At 41.0% G+C, this 19,591-nt stretch overlaps 2 protein-coding genes across 5 annotated transcripts in view; both read left to right on the top strand.

The window, feature by feature from the left end:
- Positions 1-3,693: 3,693 nt before the first annotated feature.
- LOC117351099 (phosphatidylinositol 4,5-bisphosphate 3-kinase catalytic subunit gamma isoform-like) overlaps positions 3,694-19,591 on the top strand; it is a 38,790-nt gene continuing 22,892 nt past the window's right edge. For all 4 annotated transcript variants that reach the window (XR_004537325.1, XM_033925869.1, XM_033925867.1 and 1 more), the window contains exons 1-2: positions 3,694-3,947; positions 19,345-19,552. The gene's annotated coding sequence lies outside the window, so the exon portion shown is untranslated. The remainder of the gene's footprint in view (positions 3,948-19,344; positions 19,553-19,591) is intronic.
- CCDC71 (coiled-coil domain containing 71) lies at positions 3,913-12,975 on the top strand. The gene is made up of 2 exons (XM_033925870.1): positions 3,913-4,051; positions 9,562-12,975. Exon 2 carries the CDS (start codon positions 9,616-9,618, stop codon positions 10,837-10,839), a length of 1,224 nt encoding a protein of 407 aa, XP_033781761.1. The 5' UTR covers positions 3,913-4,051; positions 9,562-9,615; the 3' UTR covers positions 10,840-12,975.

Below are 19,591 nucleotides of genomic sequence, written 5' to 3'. Positions count from 1 at the left end.
CTCCTGCTAGTCCAGGACCTGGTTCCACTATTTTTCTTCATACAGAGAGGGAAACACCCACCCCAGCATACCTCCAAAAAGCTTCACTGGCAGCGAGAAGCATCTCCTGCCCCTTGCGATGGCCTGAGCTCCCTCCTCCTGAGGTCACATCCGGGTCATAGGACCAGAAAGTGACATCAGAGGGAGGGAGCACAGGCTGACCCAATCAGCAGGCAGGAGATGCTACTTGCTGCGGGTAAAGATTTGAGGAGGTTCGCTGGGGCTGGGGCCGTGGTGGGGTAAAGTGCAGGTAGGAGTGCTCAGCATGCTGGCAGTAAACTGCAGTATAATAGTGTTTGTTATTATCAGTGATTTCACATATTCACGATAGGTCTTGGAACCTATTACTCCCAGTTACCACTGTATTCAGTGGTATTGAATATACCGTTAGCGCCTAAGCCGTAACCTGCTTTTTTTTTGTAGGCGGTTAACACTTATGCATTTAAGTGCCAATGTTTAGCATCTAACCAGATAAGGTCACCACGTAAATGGAAAAGCATAAAACACAGCCCTATCTTTATATGATTCACCTATACCCAGTAAAGTATAGCCAGGTGGTCGAGGCCAGTAGCGTGCTTGACTTCAAACGTCGATGGGACCAACAGGTGGGGGTACCTCAGAGTTTTGCTTAAAAGATGGATACTTCAGGTGGGGAGGTTTGTCTTGAGTAGACTTGTGGGAGGGAGGGTTATTGTGTGGGCAGACTTGTTGGGCTGCCGGCCCTTTTCTGCCGTCAAACTCTATGTTTCTATTGCACTTAACTGCTAAGATTTATTTAGCCACATATGCCTGGACGTGGGCCAGCATTGATCCATTCTAATTTCTGATATGTGTTATCCTTACTACCCTTTTATCTTGTTATCTTATAGTCACATTGATCTTTTGCAAATTATTCATAGTAAATTGAATGACAAAATCATGCAGCGTCACCTCAACCGACCGTGAGCCCCCATTTCAATACTTTCCTCAGGGGAGAGGTGAAAAGATGAATAACACTGCAATGAACAAAGGTAACAAGCCTTAAGTCATTTCTACCCTCTACGAGTCAATAGACATTAATCTATTGCATTAACTTGCTTATGTAACATTTTCAACTGCAACCAAAAAGCAGTGCAGCAAATATGGCCGCGGAGTTATCTTTTTGCAAATGACCTCATTAGTATTAAAACAAGATCATTAATATTAAAACAAGCACTGAGATCGGTGCTCTAACATTGCTTCGCGATGCACAAAATGTAGTGATTACTTCTAATGACCCGAAAAAAGCCCAAACAATGGTCTAGACCAGTCATAAGTGTGTTGCTGACAGGTCTGCCGTGAAATCAAAATATAAAATTATTAAAATTTACCATCGTGCTGGGGGAAGGCCACATACTCGTGTTATAAGCGCTTTTTAAGCACGTGAGTTGAAAGCGCATAGTTTAAAAGGGAAGGCATTTGAGGGGGGCGTTGAAAATATGCGCCCCAACCAGAGAACTCAAAAATGCTCTTTCGTCATGAATGAGAAATGAATGAGCCCTGGATCAAGAACTTTTCAGCACCCCCTCATTTATGTCTCACAGATGCTTGGTGAAGGATGGCGATTTAAGAATGCAGGATGGAATGGAATGGATATAGCAAGGTGGAGAGAGCATAAGATAGCAAGATAGAGTGGGACTAGCATGACTGGTGAGTGGGAGTGGTGGTGGGTTAGTGAATGGTTGTAGCAGAGAAACATACGGATTTTATTTTTCTTTACTTGCCATTTTGCTTTATCGCACTTCATTTAGAATATCAGAGAGCTTTACAGCAAAATTTCAAAGGCAACCTTTAATAACAAAGAGAAAGATAAAGAAATAGCTTCATTTATAGATTAAAGCTAACCAAGCCCATGGGCTAAAGAAAAGTAATGAGCCATAAGATTCTCCACACCATCTGCTCAGCTCTACAATTCTCCCTTCCTCTCCCAGAGAGATCCATAGTTCTTGTCTCACACTGTTTCATGCAGCCAGCATCCCAAGTTTATGAGGTGTGGGAGTAGTAGGATTCATGAGTCAAAGTGGGGTGATGGAACATGAGTGGCAGGACTGGTAAACGAGAGTGGAAGAATGGAATTGAAATGGCAGGACTACTGAGTGGAGCAAAAAGATTAGTAAACGGGAGTGGCAAGATGGAATAACAAAACTGGTGAGAGGCAGAGACAGGATAGAGCGGGGGCAGTAGAACTGGTGAGTGACTAGTGACAGCAAGGAGTGGACTATGAAGATGCTGGTGAGTGGGAGTAGCTGCATCTGTGAGTCGCAGTGCTGGATTGAGTGAGAGCAGAGGGGTATACTGTAGTCAGAGTAGCTGCGCTGGAGAATGAGGGTGGCTTGGTTTGTGAGTGGGATGAGTAGGCATAGCAAATGTGAACGGAAGAGGCGGGATTGTGAGTGGGAGCAGCTATACTGAGGGGAATGTGTAGTCAGAGTGGGAAGTTTGAGTGGGGTCATGGATGGGAGAGGTAGGATTGGAGTGAGGGTAGTTGAACTGGTGAATGACAGTGCCATATCTAAATGAAAGAAGTAGGCCTGGTGAATGAGAATGATGGGGCATAGCAGTGGGAATAGCTAGGCTGATGACTGGGAGTAGTAGCATGGAGTGGGATTTGTGGTTAGGAATATCTGGACTAGTGATAGGTAAGTGGCCATGGTACAGTTGATGAATGGGAGTAGGAGAACTGAGTGGGAGTTGCATGTTGAAATGGGAGTAGCTGGGCTTATGACTGTGAGGGGAACACCATTGTGTAAGTGGCAGCATGAACTGACAGTGACTAAATTGTGAGTGGGCTGGTGACTAGTTTTGGCATTATAGAGAGATGTCTGGGATGGTGAATGGGACTGGTAAGTGGGAGTATTGTAAGGAGTGGGTGTGATGGGGCTAGTAAATAGAAGAGAAAATTGAGTGACCGTATTAGGATACAATATAAGTAACTGATTGATGAGTGGGAGTGTTAGTGAGGAGTGATGCAGGCTGAGTTGGAGAAAGGGAGTAGTTAGGACAAGGTGGAAATGGGAAGATTAGGACTAGTGGGTGGAAGAAGCTGGAGTGGTATTTAGGAATGAAAGAACTGAGTGGGAATATCTTTTCTGGAGACTGAAAGTGGTTGGGGTGATGCTGTTAAGTGGGTGTGTTAGGGCTGGTGAGTAGAAGTAGTAAGATAAGAGTGAGAGTGGCTGAACTGGTGAGTGGCTATAGCAAGTTTGAGTGGGAAGTGACTGAAAGGATGACTGAGTGTAGCAAATCTGAGTGGGAGTAGCTGAACTGGTGAGTGGATATAGCCAGCTTTGAGTAGGAGGTGGTACGGTTGAACTGGTGAGTGGGTGCCCCAAGCAGGGCCCTAGCAAGCTGTGTGTGGGCAGTGCTGCCAAAACTGAGTCCTGTCCATTGCTTTCCCGCCTTAGCAGTGACTCAGTGGCTGGGATGGGAGCTCAAGAGGGCTCGTCGCGTGGACGCCTTTCCGGCTCCAGCCAGTCCTGGTGGCAAGTTTAAGCGGGAAGTGACTGGCGCGTGAGTGGGCGTGGCTGCAACATCAACTTGAGCGAGGTGGTTGGGCAGCTGGGTGTGACGAGTAGGACGAGGGGGGGGGGGGAGTGCCGAGTGGGCGTGGCCGGGCCGAGTGGGCGTGGCCGGGCCGGCGACCGCCTCCCGGCGCGCGGGAGGCGGCCGTGACCGAGGTTAACGCTGTCAGGGGAGGGGAGGAAGCGGAAGCGGAAGCCGCGAGCCACTTCCGGCGCTCAGCGGGCGGCCATATTGCAGGAACCGAGGCGGAGAGGCGCGGGCCTCGGCAGCGGCTGTTGTTCGCCGACGCTTTGGCTTCCGGGGTGCGGCCGCCCGGGCTCTGAGGGGGAGGCCGAGCACGCGAGACGCGTCCTCCCGGCCTGGCAGAGGTGAGCCGCCGCCGCCCGTCTCCTCCTCCCCCTCCCCGAGCGATGCCCCTCTTTCCGCTCCCCCCGGTGGCCAGCGCTCTCTTTTCCTCCTCTTGTCCATGCAGGTAAATGGCTCTGAGTCCTGCTGCTGCTGCTCCCCAGCTTAGGTGCCTTTGTCTCGCGGCCTCCTCTTGGGGGAGGGCTCTGCTTTTTCTCTGCCCACCCACCAGCCCCCCCCCCACATATATTTTCTGGGGCATGGCCTTAACCACTCCAGATCTTTTTTTTTTTTTTTTTCGTTACTCCAGAGACACAATTGCAGGGGGTTGGACCTATATTTCTTAATGCATTTTATCTTCTGGTGCCAAGAAGTTTTTTTTTTTTTGGGGGGGGGGGGGGGGCTGGACGTCTTGAGGCCTCACCAAAAGTCATGTAGGCCAAGACCAGTTGGCAATGATATTCAGGAGATCTCTTAATTCAGGAGGCCCCATTAATATCATTCTTAACATTGAAATTTAGGAGCACATGTTTAGCAATCTCAGGTCACAGGAATGCTGAATTTTGAGAATAGAGGTAAGCAGACGTGTCACCAGCTTACCTCTTTTTAACAGCCCTATATATCTACTTATTGCTCCTACATTCTTGGTTTTCTCTTGAGGATCTCTTTCCTGCTGTTTTCATAATGTGGTTTATCCCTTTCCTCCCCTCTTCTGAGCAAAATCATTTCTTTCGCCTCTGTTCCCCCTATCTTCCTACTCTACCAAATCGGATAAATGCCATCATAGGAATGAACTTTATACCTTTGTTGGGGTACGTACAAAATTTTAATTTCTCAATGCTCCTCTTGCATTGCATCAAGAGAGCTGCTGCCTGGAATTTATAAAATGTAATATATACAGGCAAACACAAGGAAAGTAACATATAGTAACATAGTAGATGACGGCACATAAAGACCCAAATGGTCCATCCAGTCTGCCCAACCTGATTCAATTTAAATTTTTTCTTCTTAGCTATTTCTGGGCAAGAATCCAAAGCTCTACCCGGTAATGTGCTTGGGTTCCTACTGCCGAAATATCAGTTAAAACCTACTCCAGCCCATCTACACCCTCCCAGACATTGAAGCCTTCCCCAGCCCATCCTCCACCAAATGGCCATATACAGACACAGACCGTGCAAGTCTGCCCAGTACTGGCCTTAGTTCAATATTTAATATTATTTTCTGATTCTAGATCCTCTGTGTTCATCCCACGCTTCTTTGAACTCACAACCACAGTATCTGGATGAACCAATTCAAAATGTTAATAAAATGTAGATGACAATGTTGTTATTTAGGACTCTATTTGGGCTTTTTTTAATCGGATTGATGGTGTTACAGTTTCTGTATCTCTTCACCACAGTTTCTTGGTCTTTCATTACATTTGTTAGTGCTTGAGGATCTTCTCTTTCTCCAAAATACAGAGTAGCTACTTGACAATCATTGATACTTTTGTTAGTAAGGCTGTTCTTGTGTCTTTCTCTTTTACCAGTTTTCTTGACTCGGTCTTTTTAGTGGTGATAACAGGAATGAATGTCCAGGTGACCACAACTTCATTCTACATGGTTCTCAACATCCTAAGTCCAGTGTTTTCCTGCACAAGTGTTATAGTGTTTACATACTGTAGTTTCCTTGGACGAAACATGCTAGCTTTATTGTTCTTTCTGTATAGCTTACATCAGCATTTCACACACAGTAATGAGATGTGACTATTGTTCTACCATTACTTTCTATGCTAACTTTAAAGCAGCTTGTCTGTAATCCAGTATCATATGCTGCAATTATTGATCACTCATATTTAGGCTTATATTCACCTCTTAATGATTCATGTGTCAGATTTTTTATCTGCTTTTGTTTTCTGAAGTAAATATGTTTTTCTCACTATTTGTGCTTTATAGCCCGTTTGGTTTTCCCTTATTTGCTGGTTTAAATAAGAACTTTTTTTTCTCTTTTTTCATGAGTTCTGTTGCTTCTCCTGTGTGCTGGTGAACTCTCATTCTTTCTGTTCATCACACATTTGCTTAAATTTAAGGATGGAAACTGACTTTGGCCATTTGCTTTCATAGGTCAGCACATTTTGAGTGTTTGGAGGTTTTGATGCTGTGATTCTGTTAAGTATGCCCAAAGGCTTGTTCTGGTAGCTGTATATCTCGTATAGAGATGGTTGGTGATGTGATAAATAGCAGAGAGTAGTATAGTTGTAAAGAGTCCACTGACTTTTGAGTGTAGCTTTAAAGGTTTTATAAAGCGCTTTATTATTTAAAACCAAGTTAAAAAAAACCCTCAAAAGTTACCCTTCAATGGGACTATAGTAATTTATGCATGGATACAATTTTCCTACAACACAGGAAAAATGTGTAATATCAGTATCAGCCAATACATTATTTATGTAATGGCTGCATGTGGATCACTACAGGCCCTCTCGCATTATAGGAGAAAGGAAGACTTACCACTGTTAACTTAAATCTCATTGCTACAGGATTCTTAAGTTGTTCAAATATTTGAATGCTGTGGGGTTTTTTTTCCATATAGCAGAGAAGCTATCCAGGTCAACCCCCTGTGATACAGAGCTGTTTCTCATGGAAACTTGCATACATTTTGCATGCTGTTAAATTTCATGGGTTAGATTATGTAGAGAGAAGTATGGGACGATAAGGCACCAGATATGGAAAGAGTCTAATGGACAGATTTACAAAAAAAAGTAACGGACTTGATTTTTGGTCTTATAGTTCATGAAGGCACCAAAAACATGCACTCTTCATGTACTGATAGACTGATGCCACGTAAAGACCAAAATGGCTGATGGAGTCAGCCCAGTTGAGATTCATCCACTTTGAAACATAGAAAGTATTCAACCTGTTGCATTTTGTTCCAGTATGCACAATATTTGTTATAGTGCACCAGACCTCTCCAGTTTCAACTTTTCTTTGTATGAGAGCAATAGAAACCACCACCCAGGCCCCATCCCATTTCTTATTACCAAGTTCTGTATTAAACTCCATGACTATTGTAAAACTAAATGTATCTTTCCCATGCTTCTTGCAGACTGAGCTTGATGTTGGTGCCCTGTGCAGGTTCCCCAGTGTTTGCACTCCTTCCCCTGTTATTTTCAAACAATTTTTATTGATAATAAATCCAACAAGCAATACACACCAACAGCACATAATGCACTTCAACAGGAAGCCAGCAAAACAAAGATAACGACAAAATATCATCAAGTTTTACAATATCAAGCAGAACTCCCATCCACCCCCACCCTTTCCCCTGTTTAACTTGTAACTGCAGGATGAAGTTGGTTTGTCTAATGCCCTTCACAACTTTGGGAGCATAATAAGATCTTGTGAATAGTGGTAGAAGATCCATCAGTTGCATTACTTTAATCAAGTAATTTGTTGTTCATATATTTTTGTTGTATTCCTCAGCTTGTGTTTTGACTTAGTAGTAACTTGGATTTTAGATAGAAAATTTGCATTTATCATTCATATTTTGGGTTTTTACAAGCGTTTCAACCATTCACTGGTAAACCATATACTGTATATTCTGTCTTTGATCCCTTTGCTTATTAATGTTTAAATAACTAGGAGTAGGCCTAAATCACTGTTCCTTTTGCATGCCACATTTTGGATTTGTAGGTACTTGGAGGGTCTCAGAAAAAAATAGTTAATGCCTTATTAAAGAAATGACAATTTTGCATGAGGTAAAACTCTTTATAGTTTATAAATCTGGCCTTTTGGCTGTCTTAATAATAATATTGTCATTTATAGCTAAAGAGACATATGATCAAAAAACTGTTTTAGTTTACTTTTGTGATTATGATAAACATACCGAGGGCCTCAAAATAGGACCTGGCGGGCTGCGAGTTTAAGACCACTGCTCTAAGCTGAGCAGGAGGCCTCGACCGACAGCCCTGCCAGTAGGGGGTGCTCTTTCAGTATCACATTTTTTCAATAGTGATGGACAGGTAACTGCAAGAATCCAGGGAACATGCCAGTCGTTAGTGATTGAAAACATAATTATTGAAGCTCTACCCCCTACTGGTGGCATTGCAGTTGGAGGATCCCCACTCAGCTTAGAGGAAACAATGGTCCAGATTATTTTTTTTAATTCTTAAAAGTTCATTCAGGGTTGTATCTTATGGCAGTGCCTTTTTTCCAAAACATTAGTTGGCAGCCATTTTCTCAGTTGTTACCATGCACACAATTGGCTCACAATATTTGAAAAACAAGGTGACAGACCATTTTATAAAGTTGGCATGACAGATATAGCCCAATGTGGGCTTGGACTTTCCAGTCTTGTGCCTGCCTCAATGTGACCCATCTTTTTTTTTTTTTTTTTTTTTTTGTCTCATGGAAATTCTCCCATGGCTCTGCAGAAGCTGAATTGAGTTTTCCTTCTTTCTTTTTATTTTCTAGTAGTTTACAAACAAATGAGTTGTGGGGAATTTTAGGAATTTTTATTCTTTTAAACTTCTAATTTCCTAAAAGATTTGGCGTTTTGTGGAGCCTCCCCTTCCATTTGTGTGTGGATACATTTTGTTACTGGCTGTATATGATCAGTTTTGACCCATGAAGTAGTCTGTAGCCAAAATGTTGCCATGTCAGGTCATTTAGTTCAAGTTCAAGTTTATTATTTGATGAATCACCTATATAAAACATTCTAAGCGATGAACAATTTTAAAAAATGACTTTTTAGAGAACAAGCATTTTAAAACAACAAGTTCTGTTCTAAATTTGGTTTTGGTTTGGTAAGCCACCTACTTTGCAACACCTGTGGTATGTGTCTGGTTGTCACCACTCCTTTGTTTGCCCGGTTGTCTTACCCTAATCATCACAATTTAATGTTTAAAGGTCTTAATTTCATTTAGAGTGTCGTCTACCAGAATTCGTTGCCAGATCAGGATCCTGCTAATTTCATAGAAACTGCTGAACCAAGCAAGAGTGCTGACCCCCAAAGATGATATGAAGGGCAATAAGGTGTGCATTGGAATGTCAGGGGATTGCTACTCGCCATCAGGTCGGCGGCTGCTATCTGTGCTTGGAAAAACTTTGTGTGACCCATGTTGTAGGCCAGGATGCTTGTTTTTTTTCTGTTTTGAGTTAAAACAGTACAATTTAATAATACTTTTGTGTCCCTGCAGGAGGGATGACATTGGGAATAAGTGAATTATTCTGTTTGTATATTTTGGGAGGTTGCTGTAGGGCCAGGGGAGAGGGTAGGGTGTGTCTATGATGACTTTGGTGGGGACAAATAGAAAAATGGATGAAGATAAATCTATGTGGCCTATCCAGTCTGCTCATCCATGCCATCCACTCTTCCATAGAGATCCTACATGCTTACCTGATTTCAAGAAAGCTTGGGGTTTTTATTTATTATCTTGGTCCATCGCATCCATTATCTTTAATAGCATCAAGGTGGTATAACTGTAACTAGCCATCAGCAAAGGGTGACAAAGAATCAAGAGTAGGGGAATGCATAGCAAACCTAGCAATCATTTCCTTATGATGAAACAAATCTGTAGAGCTTGATGAACCAATAATAGAAGATACTTAAAAACATTAAGAATCAACTTAAACTTTCTATCTTAATTTTCTTTCTCTGCAGTACTTATTTTGAACTTGTTTGGAACTTGTTGAAGTTGCCCTCCATCCTAATGCCATGAATGTTGAAGTGGACCATGTGGAACAAAAGGCTGTTCATTCTTGGTCAAGAATCTCATCTGCGGGACAGAAGGCACTGGAAGATGCCCTCAGGGTCTTTAACCCAATGTCCAAAGACCTTACGGACACTGAAACAAAGCTGGTAGCTTTTCTCCAAGGTCTCCGTGATGAAGGCTATCAACCCACAATCTTAAGAAGTAAAGATGTATATGGCTATAACTCCTGTACAGCAGACACCCCTACCCAAACAGAAATGGACCTAAACAATTCTAAACTGACTGCTACTATACCAGAATGTTCTAAAAATCAATCAAAAGGTCCATCCTCGGCTAAGGTATCCAGTACATCGGGGGGTATCACAATAAGTTCATGTAAAGTTTCATCCAGACCTACGTCAAAAAGTAGTTCCACAAATATTTTGTTAAGATCATTGAAACAGACTGGATCGGATGCATCAAAAACATCAACAGTGGGATTTCCTGCCAACATGTATCCTGGTGTATATCCAGCAGTGAGACTATCTGTTGTTTTGGAAACCTTGGTCCCTCTGAAGGCTACAGCGTCTTCTTTGGATGGAAAATATAAACAGAGGCTTATAGGAGTTGCACCAGCAGAGCTAAAGCTCCTTACTTCATCGGGTTCCTCAAGGCAGTCTTCAGTGGGAAAGGCAACTAAAATGGTGTCAAGACCGATAGAGGCCAAAGGGTGTCACTATTTAATTAAGAAGGCACCTGACTCTGTCAGTATAGTTTCAAGACATCTGAATGGCACCCTGATAAAAGGACCCAATGGAAGAATACTGAAGGAGAGCAATGCTTGCAAAGCCTCTGGCATCTTAAATGGTCGCATTATGGGTTGCTCTTCTCAGAGCTCAAGTGGTGGAACCCAATCTAAGGTCTCCAAAAGCAAAGCAAAGGAAGTACCGCCTGTGAGCAAAACCCAAAGTAAAGATAGTAATAGTAATCAGAAAAACCTTGGACAGAAGAGGAAAAGGGGGGAAGAAGTGCAAAAAATACCACCATTGAAGAAAAGTAATGGTTCCATTCCAATACAAAATAATTCAGAACTTGCTAAGAAAAAACTTAATCTTCTGAAATTCAGGGTCATCAAGGTGGATAGCCTCTCTTCAGATGATGAAGTGAGGAGAAAAGCCCAAAAGATCTTTCAAGTCAACCTCTCTCCTGTCATTAAAATTGGACCCTTACCTTCTACTGTCCCCTGAAATGTTGGCCTTCCCTTGACATTTCAAATTGATCCAGTATAAGTAAAGATGCCAGACACTGCAACTAGCCAAAAATTAGATTCTCTGGTGCCTGGGAAGACTTGGCTGCATAGTTGCAAGTTTTGGGCATATTACAGTAGTCTAACTGATTATCCACACCATTGTACAGTATAAGATCCAAGCAGATATGGAGTTAAATGACAGTTATATCTGCAAAGAGAGAGGGGAAAATCTGTGTTCTGATCAACAGGAAGTTATGAATGCTCTATACTTTGCATTTCTCTGAACATAGCAAGGTGTAAATTTTTGTGCAATAGTTGAACACATGACTTTCACAATATTGATGCACTGTGATATTTTGCTCTCATGTTCTGAATTTTGTGTGTGTATATATATATATATGTCTATTTGTTTTGATTAGATTTAATTTTATAACTTTATTCTACGTGTCTATGGCTGACAAACTTTTTCCTCCCTCAGAATTTGGTTTGTTAATTTTGATGGTGTCCCAACAATTAGTTGAAAAGTGCCAAAAAAGTTTTGATTTGTGAATTGATATTTTTACTGTTCAGCTTCTTGACTAGAAGCATGTATGTAGGTCCAACAGATGTGAGCAAATTACTCATTGCAGTAGTCTAGGAGCCCGGTGGACTTCCGAAAGAGAATTATATTAGTCCTTTAAGACATTTCATGTTGTGCCCACTGCTTTGGAAACTAATTTCAGCTTAATATTTTCAGCCCAGGCTGAAAATAGCATTCTTGTCTAATAGTAAGAAATCGGCCATGGGCCAGCTTCAAGGTTATGCAGATTTACCTGTAAGCTACGTCAATCCTTCTAGCTTGTAGCATCACACATCTTATTTCTTATTCCGTCTGATGGTGACCTGCTGATCAGTAGAGGGCATGAGACACCGATGCACAAAGCTACAAGTTGGGGGTGGGGGAAAGGGTAAAACTAATTGGGTGCATTATAAAGTGCCTGTATTTTATAACTTTATTTATGCAGTCAGAATAACACTATAGTTCTCTTGATTTCTTTCATTAGCATGACATTTAAATTGTACACTCTCTGAAATTTCAGTCTGGAGGAGAGAGGGGTAGTGAGAGTATCTGTTGGGTCTGTAGACAACTAGAGAGAGTTTTATAAGGGGGTACCTAATTTAAAGTGTCTATGTGAAGCCTATTTGATAAAGGCAGCCAGACACTTACTTCATAAAATACGGACACTTACACCGAATATTTAAGTATGCCCGTAAATGATAGTAAGTTATAATCTACATGGGCATGAGTGGGGCACCTAGGTATGTACCATCATTTCATGCCCAGTTTTGTAAGAAGTCATTTTTTACATGTGTTATGTGACCACATCGTCATGTAAGTGACAAAGCGCACTCCTACTTCTGGTAGTATTTTAATTGGTTAGAGTACACACCCCTTTTATAGAATTACCCTTCTCATATCTGCTCCGTCCTCCAATTCTGAAATCTACCAGTAGACTGACTTTTCATGAAAATATGGCTGTACTTAAGTAACATATCAAGAGCCTTGGGTCTAAGTTCAGTATTCTGCTTTCCGAGTTTTAAGGCAACAAATTTTAGAAGTTTGAGAATTGCCTGCCCTTTGTAATTGCCCCCCCCAAAAAAAAATTATTATTTTGTTTTAAAATAGCTTTATCAATATTTTCTAGTAGATGAAAATGTGCCTCAGTTTTTGTATTTATATCAATTATCATATACATATACGATAACCCCCCAAAAATATATTTTAGTCCACTTCAGCGGAAAGAGTGAGAGAACATAAGCCAAGATAACTACATCAAGAAATTCAAAGAAAGTTAACCAAACATTTCCACAACTAAATCACAATTCTGATTTTGATGGCAATGAGAGAGATTTTGGGCACAGAAACTTCATCCTTCTGAGGCTTGGGGGTTTGTTTGTTTTTTGCTGGTGAATGGTGACAAACTGCATTACAAGAGTAGTTGTTAAAATGGATGCAGTTTATATGAAGAATGCATCTTCAAGTATTTCATGATAATGAAATGATTTGTTCAAGTAATCTAATTTGACTTTAAAAAAAAAAAAATCCTGAGTTCTTACATCTGACGTTCTCTAGCTTTTCTGTTCCATAGACTTTTGTTCTAGATAATAATGTGCAATTCCATTGGAGATTACATCATTGTGTATACACTTTTTGTTTTGATCTGGATGTAAATTGAAATCTGATGACCTATTTTTAATATAACATGGGGGGAGGTGGCGGGACAGATTTATTTATTTATTTTTAAGCCCTACAGGTCCTTGCAACAAATGGAGCGAAATCTTCCCATATAGACTTCCATTTTTCCGACTAATACTAGCTCTGATGTGTCTAACATCATTCCATGGTTGAGCCATATTTATTTACAGTGGTCCTCGTTTGTCAGGGCCTTCTCTTAATACTGAAGGAAGAGGCTGTTTGTCCTAAACTGAAAAGAGCCTATCAAAAGTTATTTCTGATCTTCTGGAAGAAATCATTTGAATACAGGAAACCAGCATAGAATATTTGTCTTTAGCTACTGGCAGTTAGCATTCCTGTATCTGTTTCCTTAACCATGTGTACTGGAATAGGCTGATACCAGGACATTTATAATACACTGGTTACCTTTTCCCTAAAGCAGTGGGTTCCAGGTCAATCCTATTGACCCCCATAGCCAATCAGTTTTTTTTAGGATGTCTCCAGTAAATAATGCATGAGTGTATGCAAATGTGTTTCCACTGCCTATTCTGTAGACCTGCCTGTCCTTCCCTGGTACTTGGCTCTTAGAGTCCTGTTGGGAGGATGTATTTATGAAGCTGAAGGAAGCCTTGTGACAGGTTGATGCCAATATTTTTTTACTTGCTGAACTATTTCCCTGAATAATAATTTCAACAAAGTTATAGATTTAATGTATTGCATATCTTTCTGCAGAAGTCAGGAGCTCACTTTCTCCCGTTAAGGCGCTTAGACCCTGCTGTTGAGAACTCCTGTTTTGATTTGGCGCTGTAAATAAGATCATACACTTGTCAGCATTGAATACCATGAACCTTCACCTGGATGTTGTGAGCAGCTTTTCCTGTTCTCCACTCTGGGGAAGGTGGGGAGGCTCGTAACATTCCCAGTTTGTCCTGCTGTGTACCTTTCAAGTGTTACGGCTTCAAGGTAACTTTTTGTAGCTTTGCTGTTTCTGCACACTAGGTTCTAGTTAGGAAGAGCACAAATGACGAAATTTGATCTCGCATTTAACCCGCGTTGTCCAAGTTCAGAAGTTTGACGTTTGAATGTTTCGCCAAGATCTTCAAGTGCAGGCACACTCTCGGTTTTCAAGTTTGCATTTTAAGAGCACAAAGCTAGTTGGGCGATTTGGTATATAATATTTGCAGGATGACTGTTGGCAGTAATTTAACCGCCTTCTGATGAAATGAGGGTCCATGATTATGGCTTCCAGGACCTCTCTGAATTTGTAATAAGATTGAGGTGATTATAGCAACATGTATTTTGTTAACTTGTAAAAGCAACTTTCATGGCTTTATCATTGCGCAGGGGCTAGTTTGGACCTTCTTTCCAGCCTCCTTAGTTACATCAGATTTGGTTTTCAGGTCAGCTCTATGGAGCAAATACCTAGCTACAAAAGGTTTCAGTTGATCATTTTGGGGCTTCTCAAGTACTTTATACTAAATGCAAGAAAAATCGGTTCATAAAATTTAGAGCAAAGGTACATATGTTCTGTCTAAAATCACTTTTTATGCCAAAAGGAATACCAGCCTTCTAATGAATTTTGCCCTCATTGCTCTGTGTGACTAAGAAGTATTAGGAATCATGAAGGCTTTCTGAAATCACTGTTATACATGAGTTTGTATTTTGGGAACATTTTATATTTGTTTGTTTGAAATTCAAATAGCAAAGAAGCAAACTTTGTACAGGAAAGCCATGAAAAAGAGAAAACATGATGCTTGGAAGCAGTTTAAAAGTGCAAAAATTGAGATTTTGGTTCCTTAACTGGGATAAAAATGTTTCTGATTACTGGACAGCAGAAAATGTCTTTAAAATGATAGTGTGAATTATAAATGCTTTAATCCAGGTTAAAGGCCTCGAAACAGCCAGGTTCAGTGAAAATCACAGTAAAACAACTTTTTTCCAGGTACCCAGGACCGACATAAGAGAGAATGGGATAACCAGGTATCTTGAAAAATAGGAAGATGATTCCATGTGGGAGCACTAGCAAAATGTTTTGGATCAGTCAGGAAAATCATTCAGATCTCCCTTTTTTTTTTTTTTTTTTGGTTCTAATGTCTTTCATTCTTGGAGAGGCAATCGTGTTAAAATGGTTTTGCAAATGACTCCAGGGTGGTGTAGAGGTGCTGGCCCTCGGCTCTTCCGTAGATGCCACTTTAATAATTGTGAAGCATGGGTTTGTCAGACGACTGAAGAACAGATTCAGGGAATAAACACATTTAAATGGAACGGAGCTGTAAGAGAAATTGCATGAGAGGAAAAAAAGAAAGGACAAAGTACTGAACTATGAAATACTGTAGATGCCAGTAATGCTGCTTGAACACAATTTGTTGGCATATTCTCATGTCCATTTCAGTTGAGAGCCTAGTTAAAGCATGGACTTCAATAAGTCCTAGCTTGTGAAATCAAGAACCATCTGTGCCAGACACTGTGAGAGAGCTTGGGCAAAATGTGTTTTTCTTGGACACGGGTGGCTTAATATGACTTATTACCAAATTACATTTTTAAACTTATTACATGTTTGCCCTGAATTGTAAATTTTTATGAAAAAAAATGGTGACCATTTAATGCCAAGATTTTCTTCTGCCAATGTGCTAAAGATATTTTTTTGTGTTGGCACCCACACATTCGTTTGTATTCTTTTTCCTTACAGCGTTGTTAGATTTTCCTTGTTGAATGTCTTTTTCTTCCTTACAGTATTCTTTGCTGTTCAAGCTGAAAGTGAGTGGACCTCTGGGTATATATGCCCTTTCTATGCCTGGCAGTGCTTGTGTATTAGAATATTGGGGACCTCCTGTCCTGACGACTTTAGTAAAATTATTTCTGGTTTTAAGTATTGATATTTGTCCTGATTTTTGTGTGATTATCATAAAATGTTAGCCAAACCCTATTTCAAAGGGCATTTTTCCTTAACTTATTAGGGTAAAGTAAGGGAGGAAACTGAGTGAGCTAAAGGAAGTTTTGTTTATCTAAACTAGCATTTGGAAAATATATTTTTGTAAAATACATTTCAAAATAAAACTTTATTTTGTTCTGATTCCTTCTTTATAAATCCAGCAAGACAATGAAGGCATGCTGCATCCTAAAATTAACTAGAAAAATTCTGGTACTAAGATTTTTGCCTTTTGGGAAACCTACAATGGCAGTATTTTTTTTTTCCCTAAAGGTGTTTGTTTTCATTTATTGTTGTTAACATTAATTGTTCAGAGTGCTAGAGGGCAGGGCCCACTGATCCAAACCTGGCGGGATTCTTCTGGAAACACCTGTGTTCTGCAGAGCCAGACAGGTTTTCCTGAGAAACAATAAAAAAGGTGGCCTTCAGGAGGTGTCTTATTTATTCTGATATTCAGAAGCCCAGCATACAACAGCGGATAAATGCCTGCTTCTCACAGCCATCCCAAGACATGTGAAAGAGAGAGAGTGCCTCTCGCAAGGGGGACATCCTCCCCTCGCGTGCAGTTCTATTTGTGTTAGATGGAGAGGCTGGGAACAGTCTGACTTTTGCACTGGTCCATTTCTAGATAAGGATCAAGGACGTTTCCTGCAAAATAGCTGCAATATGAAATACCACAGGTTTTCTGTTCTTTAAAATACTTTTGTTTTCCTTAGAAATTGTAACTTAAGCTGTAGCCTGCAAAAGGCTCTTCAGTTGCTAAACAAAATACCGTTATTTTTTTTTTTTGTATTGTGAATTTGGGGGGAAAGTTGGGTGGAGAGAGGAGACAGCGAATTCATTCTAAAGGTGAACTTTATACATTTTCATTTTTGTGAATAATGTTTCAGAAGATATATTACTATTTAATGTTTAATATGAAGCTTGACCGCTACACTTTCAGTGTTGTATATTTTGGAATTTGTTCTGTGAAAGGCAATTTTAGCATTTCTGCTGTTAACAGGATACAATCTTTCTTTCCTATTTTTAACCACGTGACTTTTTTTTTTTTTTTGTTATTGAATACTAGCAGATGATGCAGTTCTGTCATCCTTCAATAAAATGGTGCTTATAAACCTAATTTTATTGTGTGTATTTTTTAAGCGCATTATCTTCCTCCTGCTGCTGTGCTTCTGGTGCATTTGGACAGAGGGGTGAGATTTTACACCTGTTTCTCATCCTCTCCCTCATTTAAAAAGACATATACCATGTCATGAGCCTTGAGGAGCCCTTTTTCCTGAAGACTAACTGTACAGCCAGCCTAGGGAGCAGAGGCTTAGCCTGGGGATTAAATTTCAGATCCTCTGCGTAGCAGTGCAAAGTGGCTTTAAGCTCCTTTGCCTAACGCAAAGTGCAAGCTATTTGTTGGCGTGGCAGCAGAAAGCACGTGCCAATGCCAGAAGCACCTGCTAAACATTTAGTAAAAGGGGTCCTTTATTTCCAAAACTCTTATAGCAGGATGGATCTATGGTGATTCTGCAGCAATTACATGTGTAAGCGTCTTCCTTCCTAATGTAGCTCTACATTATAAAGAGACAAGTCGACAGAATTCACCAATTGTTCCACAGGAGAGACTGAAACAAGAAACGAAAACTGTGGCGTCTGATTTTGATGCAAGAGTTTATTGAAAATGATGCAGGTCTATAGATAGATCCAAAAGTCCATCAATAATCATTATGCATATCTGAAGTGAAAGAAGAATCAATAGAACATTTAGAGGTGTATTCTTGGGGACGGAGGTTGAAGAGAGACTTATTACTATTATGGGCATTTTCAAAACACTTAAAGACGTTTAAAAAAAACCCACCCCAGAATAAATCAGCACTCGCATGTTTTTCTCACCAAAACGTCCAAGTACTGATTTTCGAAGCAGATTTTTTGGACATCTTGCTAGGCTTCTTGGAAGCTGTGCACCCAAAGTTTAAGGGGGCGTGATGGAGACATGTTATGTGCAGGCATTAGGTGGACTTAGCACCTGGACATCTTGCGGTGATAAACCTTACCCAGAACATCCAAGGATGGCACTTAAACGTCTGGAACTAGACCTGTTTTAAAAGCGTCTGCCAAAAAGGTTTCCAAACTGACTAGATGACCACTGGGGGGATTAAGTAATGACCCCCCATACACTCCTCCAGTGGTCACTAACTCCCTCCCACCCTACAAAGGTCTCTGAGCATGTTCTATAGTGTTACCTTTTGAGGACACGTCCGGGGGGTCCGGCTGGCTTTTCAAAACCCGGCACTTTGGGTTTTGAAAAGCCTCCGACGTCGTGATGGATGCTGTCCCGATGCACGGACAGGGGCTGGGGGCAGGACCTAGGTGGGCATGGAAATGGGTCTGGATTTTCCTTCGGGAAAATCTGGTAACCCTAATGTTCTAAGAATGAAATACTAATTATTACAGTCCTTTGCAACATTGCTTCACACAATTGAGGAGGTAGTTTAGGGTAAATATCCAGGTATTAGGGCCTGATGTAATGAAGAACTGGAAACTAAAGAAGCAGAAATTCCCTTCCATCAGGGATTAACAATTCACTTCCTGTTAATGAAGGCCTCAGTACATAAGTGATTGTAATCAGTAGAAGTAGCAGATCATACCAGAGACAACCAAATTACAGACATGAGGTTTATGTTGCTTGCAATATTCTTTTATCTTGAATTTTGGATCTGTATGACATTTAACATGCTTCTTTTGGTAAGTGAGCACATAGGAGCCAGTTCTGAGGATGCTGTGAGTGTTTGAGCACCCCCAATACTGAGTAAACTCCTCTGTGGCTGATGGACGATTTGTTCACAGTTTGCACCCCCAATCATTTTGGCTTCTATGACTGTGCATGCCAATTCAGCAGTTGCCTAGTAGGTGATTTTTTTTTTTTTAAATTTGTTGACTAGGTATGGCAGGTGAAGACAAAATGTTTAACTACACCACAAGATTATGGCGAGAGTGCATCGCAAGTTTGCATTTTCTATTTATACCCCAGGATTTGATCTAACCTCAGGGTCACATCTGCTTGCAAAATCTATTTTCTCTATTTTCTGAAATCAAGGGGTTTTAGAAAGTTCTAATTAGCTGAAGACGTCAGACATGGATGTAGTTGGGAGGGAAGGAAGGGTATGAGAGGTGGCACCCAACCTCTGCCTCCCCCCCTCCCCCCCGCTCCAGGTATGTAATGCTAAATTGACCCCTTCCCCCCTCTGCCAATATGATTTCCTTGCCTCTTGCACCTATGGCTTCTGGGTAGGGTAAAACTACTTCTATTTCAGGGTAGTGATCTCCAGTGACTATCCCTTTAAGACTTAGATTTCTTCATTGTATTGCAGCTTGCTTTGCAGGTAGAAAAATAACCAGGAAGGAGGAAGTAACTGAGACATCCAACAATGCTTTAGTCACAAACAAGAAGAACAGAAAAAAAAACCCCTGCAGGGAGAGCTGCGCCGGGTTGCCTCTAACCATTGGCATTTTCTTCAGGTTGGATGGAGCAGGTCTGAAGTTTTTCAGCGTTCCACAAGCTACAGACTCCTTTTGCAGGTGAGAAAAGAGCAGTACGGTTTGATGGTGTGTATTTAC

Source organism: Geotrypetes seraphini, chromosome 17 (assembly GCF_902459505.1).
Source record: "Geotrypetes seraphini chromosome 17, aGeoSer1.1, whole genome shotgun sequence".
Taxonomy (NCBI): domain Eukaryota; kingdom Metazoa; phylum Chordata; class Amphibia; order Gymnophiona; family Dermophiidae; genus Geotrypetes; species Geotrypetes seraphini.
The sequence above is the reverse complement of the archived record's forward strand: the minus strand, read 5'-3'. Positions and strand labels throughout refer to the sequence as shown.

Bases quoted from the DNA above. Each gene is read 5' to 3' on its own strand.
- CCDC71 (XM_033925870.1), top strand. From the start codon at position 9,616: ATGAATGTTGAAGTGGACCATGTGGAACAAAAGGCTGTTCATTCTTGG.